Source organism: Lates calcarifer, unplaced genomic scaffold (genome assembly GCF_001640805.2).
Source record: "Lates calcarifer isolate ASB-BC8 unplaced genomic scaffold, TLL_Latcal_v3 _unitig_2492_quiver_975, whole genome shotgun sequence".
Classification (NCBI taxonomy): domain Eukaryota; kingdom Metazoa; phylum Chordata; class Actinopteri; family Centropomidae; genus Lates; species Lates calcarifer.
The window spans coordinates 3594-10376 of record NW_026116256.1 but is presented as its reverse complement, the minus strand read 5'-3'; the positions used below and the strand labels follow the sequence as shown (position 1 = coordinate 10376).

The window sequence follows — 6783 nt, the reverse complement described above, 5'->3', positions numbered from 1 at the left end:
ACAGGAATAGTTCGGAGAGTGACATGGGCCAGAAGGCGACCATCGAGGGCAAAAACGTCCTTGGGTTCAGGAAGGGGTTCTGAGGGGATGTCAAAACGGGAAACAATACCAGAGTCTATGAAATTGTCGTCCGAACCAGAGTCCACTAGGACAGGGAGAGGAATGCCCTCTTTAGACCAGGAAACAGTCCCTTTCAGAGAAAAACGTTTGGAGGATGGGGGAACAGCAGAAGTTCGGCTCACCAACGTTCCCCTAGAGGTTGATGAGCCAAATCTTTTGGTCGTAAGGGACAGAGAGCGAGGACATGACCCTCACCACCACAGTAGAGGCACAGTCTCTGGAGGAAGCGGCGTTGACGTTCAGTGGGGGTGAGTCTCATCCTCCCCAACTGCATAGGCTCCTCTCTGCAGGGGGAGGAAGAGGCAGCTGGGGGAGATGTACAGGCAGAAGGTGGCTCCGGAGGAGGGCAAGGTACCATGGGACCAGAGGGTCGAGGGGACTTTGATCGAAGGGAAGGGGCCCTAATTCTGACTGCCCTTTCCCTGCGTCTCTCGCTAAGGCGATTGTCCAAACGGATAGCCAAGGAGATTAGCTCCTCCAGAGAAGAGGTCTCATCCCGAGAAGCAAGTTCATCTTTGAGTTCCTCACTGAGCCCTCGCAGAAATAACCCTTGTAAAGCCCCTTCATCCCACCCACACTCGGCAGCGAGAATGCGGAAATCTACTGAATAAGCAGCTACCGTGAGGGATCCCTGACGTAGGGAGAGTAGCCGGTTACCAGCTACCTTGCCCCGGAGTGGGTGGTCGAAAACTCTACGGAACTCACAGCAAAAAGAATGGTATGTTTGCCAAGCAGGTGAGTTAGCATTAGCTGTGGCTACTGCCCATGCTGACGCCTTCCCTGAAAGTAAGCTACTAACAAAAGCGATCTTGGACCTGTCGGTTGAGTAGGATAAGGGCTGCTGGTCAAAAACTAATGAACACTGGTGGAGAAACTGACTACAAGACCCTACTTCTCCTGAATACCTGACCGGAGTGGGGATAAAGGGCTCACGAGGAAGGCTGGGCAGGGTAGGAGAAGTAGTCGGGGCTGGAGGATGGACTGGTGGAGCCGAAGAGGGAACAGGAGCCGCCAGAGAGGTAAGCTGCGTGGAGACCTGGTCCAGGCGGGCGTCGAGTTGGGTCATGCTGGAGGCCAGGCAGAGCAGCTTGTCCGTGATATCCTTCAGAGCATCCTCATGTTGGCCCACCCGTGCTCCTTGAGAGGTGAGAGCGAGTTTTACCCTCTCAATCTCTGCGGGGTCCATGCTTGGCCAGAGTATTCTGTTATGAACTCTAGTTTAGGACCCCAATGCAGAGAACACACACACAGGTAGGTACCAACAGATGGCTCTTTAATCAGGCACTGATGAAAAACACAGGAACAATAGGCAGGCAGCGTGGCAGGCGACTGGCTGACTAAAGAAAGTACTGAAGACACGAGGAACAGAAAACGCTGCCACTGGAGAACACAGGTAGCCACAGAGAACAGGAGAATCCAAAAACACAGGTAGCGCTGAGAGCTTGCACACTGGATACAGCAAGGAATACTCTGGCAAAGGGCTGGGGTGAAGGCCGGGCTTAAGAAGGCGAAGGGAGAACGAGCGGAGTGGAAACAGGTGTGTGTAATCAGCCAGCAGGAGGAGACAGCCACACCCCTAGCAACACACCAGCTCTGCAACCAAACAGAAAAAAGGGAAGGGGGAACAGAGAGAAAAAGCACAACACAAAGACAAACTAACCCAAACCATAACATAAAGTCTATCACACAATAACAATCTATTAAAGTGCTTCTTTTCCATTAAAGCTATTATGGAAAATTAACTCACAGGGGTTGATACTGGCTCTGATGGTGGTTTTCCTGAGTTTGAGGTGATGGACTGTAAGAACATCCTACCTTTCAGACTTCCTGATAGTATTTGAATACATTAGAATCACACAGGAAAATTAAACAATGAGTCACTCTCAGTCCTCTCTATCTGAATAGACCTGACTGGCTGAACATGAGACACTACTGTGAAATTCAATTGCAAGAAATCAAACAGCAGCATATGATCTTCTGTAAACTCCTTATTAATATTCTGATCCATTTTCTCTTTACTCTTTACCCACCAAAATTGCAAAACATCACACAAGAGACAATTAAAATTATTAAAAGATTATATATTCTGATCATTGTAAAGTTTCTTCTTGTAAAAGCTACAAAAAAACTCATAGAATACAATTATGCATGATTACATAAATATAATTTGTATAGATAAGGATATTGACAGTGCATTGTTCTGACATATATATATATCACATACACCATGACCTTTGATGAAAGTATAGGAGTTTGGAGTGTGAAGCCCACAATGACCTGCATGTGTTCCTTCATTTAAGACAGAAACCTAAACAATAATTTTACATTCATTCTGAGACTACAGAAAGATTTAAAAAAGACAGCATTAGTAATTGTCTTGAAGATAAATTATAAGATAAATTGTCTTCTCGGTGAAGCAAGATACATTTGTGTCTTAATAGTGTGACAATGTAATTATTTTCTAACATCCCAGGGCTTAGTAGATAGTACTGTTATGTTGTTTGACTTGTTACTCTTTTAATGATTCAGTGGACTAAGCTTACAAGCTAGTTAGCTTACAATTGTCATTCTGTCTAGAATCCTGGACATTCACTCACAGAAATGTGTTCAACCAACATACCTAATCCACTGTCATTAATGTGTCTGATCAGTGCATGTTCCTTTTTCATACCAGAGATGGCAGTCAGGTTCTAATGGTAATTCAAAGGGAAATCAGCACAGATGCTATTGCTGGCTTGACAGTAGCCATGACAACAGCACCAGGCAAGATGCAGTGAAGAGACTGATCTTGTGGCTTACTCCACTTGAAGCTGTAAATGAGGAGAAAAGTGATCAAAACGTTAGTTAATATATGATTGTGCAACTTTTGAAATTTCTGATCAAGTATCACTCAGTATTTCTTACGTGTGCCATCCACGAAGATGGAGCTGCCTTCGATGTCAAACCCGGTCACGTTTGAAGCTGCTTTGATCAAAACACTCGCAATCTGAGTGTTATTAGGAACAGATGTGCTTATGAAACTAAGGTCCATTTTGTTGAAGATTGATCCATTACTATAGAGGGAGTAACAAAAAGTATTGTATGAAATGTGAGATTTTAGCAACTACTCTTCAAGTATAACAAAGTTTTAACAAAAGTACCTGAATTCCACCACCTTCAAGGACCTGAAGGAAGAAGGGAATTCCGTTTGGTACAAAGGTTCAAGCTGTGGAGACAAAGAATACATTCTATTTAAACAATTTTCATTTGTGTTTTGTGCTTAGTGTAGTTTTACTTGTGTGGATATTTTATCCCTGATGTCTCTTGTGTAAATCTGAATGTGCTACCTTTTTATGTACATTTGTAGACTGTCTAGTAAGGATCTTGTTTGTATTGTTTATTTTTTCTCTGCTATTTGTAGTGCACAAAACAAAAAATGACCAAGAGACAGATAGAAAGGAGGAAAAAAATGATGGGCACTAGAGCATTGTTTAAAGAGCAAAATGGACCACTTTTTGTATTGAGATGTTGAATGTGTATTTCTGGGCAGTATTGACATTTTTCAACTGGTATTTGTCTTATCAGGTTCTCTTTCCTGGTGGGGAAATTGAGGAAATTGCCAGGACCATCCATCACACCAAACATCTCAGAAGCCGTGTTTGAATTGTACATACTACCCAGTTCTGTTGTATACGATGTAAGTATGCCAGGTAAACAAACCTTAATGCTTAATGCTTCTTCTAATTTCTTGGAAATTGTCCAACACCTTGTCGTAACAAGATGAGGAGCAGTCTATTTCAGCAAATTCAAATTCTTATTGAAGATTTTATCAACTTCAATCTGATGACTCAAATATTCCTTAAAAATTATTATTTATAAAGATGATATAGCTCACCACCAACCAAAATGAAGAATAATTTGGTTTTAACTTATTCACATGACATTTGTTTTTCAGTAACATTATTTACATTTTCAGAGTGATGGCTTAGTCTCTCTGATAAAATAATACAATACAACAAGGTGTACCCACAGGTCTTGTTCTAAGGTTGACACTTACCTGACCCTTTATCATGGAAGCTCGGTTTTTAAAAGCAGCTGATGATGGGTTTGCCAGATCACTTGTAAATGTGTCCAAAACAGATCTGAAAACCACTCTTCTTGTTGTGAGTGCTAGAGTTGTAGGTGCAGCAGTTGTAGATTTGGAAGTTGTAGGTGCAGCAGTTGTAGATTTGGAAGTTGTAGGTGCAGCAGTTGTAGATTTGGAAGTTGTAGGTGCAGCAGTTGTAGAACTGGCAGTTGTAGAATTGGCAGTTGTAGAATTGGCAGTTGCAGGTGCAGCAGTTGTTGTTGTAAGCAGACTTACTGTAAAACAACAAGTAAAAGATGGTTCTGACATTACTTAAGTGAAAAATCTCATATTTGCTAATTAAAAAACAAGAATTCTAGCTGCACATAAGGCAGCATAGAGAATATCTGATTCTGCCACACATGGCACTGCTGAATGGATAGATTGAACCTTGTAACACTAAAAATGTGAAAATTGTCTTAATGAATAGTCTATGTTCTCTTCTATACCTACTTTTCTTGAGTACTTGCATAACTTGTTTAACTGAAAACAGAGCATGAGCACCACATTGTTTCAGATATTCTAAATACTGATAAGTGTAGAACATTGTTTACTTATTTTGTATTTACTATTTTAGCATTACTTACATGTTACTTTGATTGTGTTGGGATTAAAGGTCACGTTGAAGCTATTGGAATTATTTGCAGCTTGTACTAAGGTTCTAGCAACTTCACTCTCCAGTGGGAGGTCTGTAGTGTTGGTAGTTGGATTGAAGACGACCCCCATAACTGCTTGAGTAACATTTGCTCTTACTCTAGATTGAGGAACAGCCCTGTATCAAAAAAACAAATGAGACAAGTGTTAAATAGTAATATGAGGCAATTATGTTAATTACCCAAATTCAGGAGATACACAATACTATAAACAAAGCAAGTTACTAACTCTGCATATGAAGCAAAATAGGAGAACCGATTTTGGAAAAATATTTTTACCTGAACTCTTTCACACGGCAGCCTTTAAACTGACCACGAAAACTTGCTTTGTATATGTTATTACACTGCAAAAAGAAAGGAAAATTTAGAACTTGGAAGCTTTCAAGCACATTCAAATCTGAATTTTGTTTTAAAGATATTTAGCTGTAATTAATTGTCAACTCAAGAGTGTCAGAGAAAAATATATGGAGTTTGAAATTTTGCTTACTGCTCCAACAACTCGTTTTTCAAGATCTTTAAATCGTTGACTATTGCGGTTATTGAGATCATTTGTAAAAGGCTCATCTGGCAAGTCTGCTGAGACAGTATAAAAAGGATCAGCTGTTGTTGTTGTTGCAGTTGTAGTTATTGGAGCCGCAGTTGTAGTAATGAGAGCAGCAGTTGTAGTTGTTGCAGCAGCTGTTGTAGTTGTGGGAGCAGCTGTTGTAGTTGATGCAGCAGCTGTTGTAGTTGTGGGAGCAGCTGATGTTGTTGTGGGAGAAGCTGTTGTGGTTGTGGGAGCAGCCGTTGTTGTTGGAGCAGCTGTTGTTGATGTTAGAGCAGCTGATGTGGTTGTTGGGGCAGCTGTTGTAGTTTTTTGTGAAGCTGTTGTAGTTGTTGGAGAAGCCGTTGTTGTTGATGCAGCAGCTGTTGTAGTTGTGGGAGCAGCTGTTGTAGTTGACGCAGCAGCTGTTGTAGTTGTGGGAGCAGCTGATGTTGTTGTGGGAGAAGCTGTTGTGGTTGTGGGAGAAGTTGTTGTGGTTGTGGGAGCAGCCGTTGTTGTTGGAGCAGCTCTTGTAGTTGACGCAGCAGCTGTTTGTAGTTGTGGGAGCAGCTGATGTTGTTGTGCGAGAAGCTGTTGTGGTTGTGGGAGAAGCTGTTGTGGTTGTGGGAGCAGCCGTTGTTGGAGCAGCTGTTGTTGATGTTAGAGCAGCTGATGTGGTTGTTGGGGCAGCTGTTGTAGTTTTTTGTGAAGCTGTTGTAGTTGTTGGAGAAGCCGTTGTTGTTGATGCAGCAGCTGTTGTAGTTGTGGGAGCAGCTGTTGTAGTTGACGCAGCAGCTGTTGTAGTTGTGGGAGCAGCTGATGTTGTTGTGGGAGAAGCTGTTGTGGTTGTGGGAGCAGCCGTTGTTGTTGGAGCAGCTGTTGTTGATGTTAGAGCAGCTGATGTGGTTGTTGGGGCAGCTGTTGTAGTTTTTTTGTGAAGCTGTTGTAGTTGTTGGAGAAGCTGTTGTTGTTGATGCAGCAGCTGTTGTAGTTGTGGGAGCAGCTGTTGTGATTGTTGCGGCAGCTGTTGTGGTGGTTGGAGGGGCTGTTGTAGTTGTTGGAGCAGCTGTTGTTGTGGGAGGAGCTGTTGTAGTTGTTGGAGCAGCTGTTGTGGTTGTTGGAGGAGCTGTTGTAGTTGTTGGAGCAGCTGTTGTAGTTGGAGCAGCCGTTGTTGTTGTTGGAGTAGCTGTTGTGGTGGTTGGAGGGGCTGTTGTAGTAGTTGGAGCAGCTGTTGTTGTGGGAGGAGCTGTTGTAGTTGTTGGAGCAGCTGTTGTGGTTGTTGGAGGAGCTGTTGTAGTTGTGGGAGCAGCTGTTGTAGTTGGAGCAGCCGTTGTTGTTGTTGGAGTAGCTGTTGTGGTGGTTGGAGGGGCTGTTGTAGTAGT

General features: G+C 42.8%; 1 protein-coding gene across 1 annotated transcript; it reads right to left on the bottom strand.

Annotated features, from left to right (window-relative positions):
* Positions 1 to 2180: 2180 nt before the first annotated feature.
* LOC108892816 (gamete and mating-type specific protein A-like) lies at positions 2181 to 6452 on the bottom strand. Its single transcript, XM_018690540.2, has 7 exons — positions 5366 to 6452; positions 5158 to 5222; positions 4813 to 4997; positions 4157 to 4461; positions 3261 to 3325; positions 3025 to 3173; positions 2181 to 2930 (listed from the first exon to the last, which is right to left on the bottom strand). The coding sequence occupies exons 3-7, from the start codon at positions 4949 to 4951 to the stop codon at positions 2845 to 2847; spliced, it is 744 nt and encodes a 247-aa protein (XP_018546056.1). The 5' UTR covers positions 4952 to 4997; positions 5158 to 5222; positions 5366 to 6452; the 3' UTR covers positions 2181 to 2844.
* Positions 6453 to 6783: the final 331 nt, after the last annotated feature.

Coding starts and splice junctions, on each gene's coding strand:
- LOC108892816 (XM_018690540.2), bottom strand. CDS start 4,951: ATGGGGGTCGTCTTCAATCCAACTACCAACACTACAGACCTCCCACTG. Junction 4,462..4,812: donor CAACACAATCAAAGTAACAT/GTAAGTAATGCT, acceptor GTTGTTTTACAG/TAAGTCTGCTTACAACAACA. Junction 3,326..4,156: donor CTTCCATGATAAAGGGTCAG/GTAAGTGTCAAC, acceptor TTGTCTCCACAG/CTTGAACCTTTGTACCAAAC.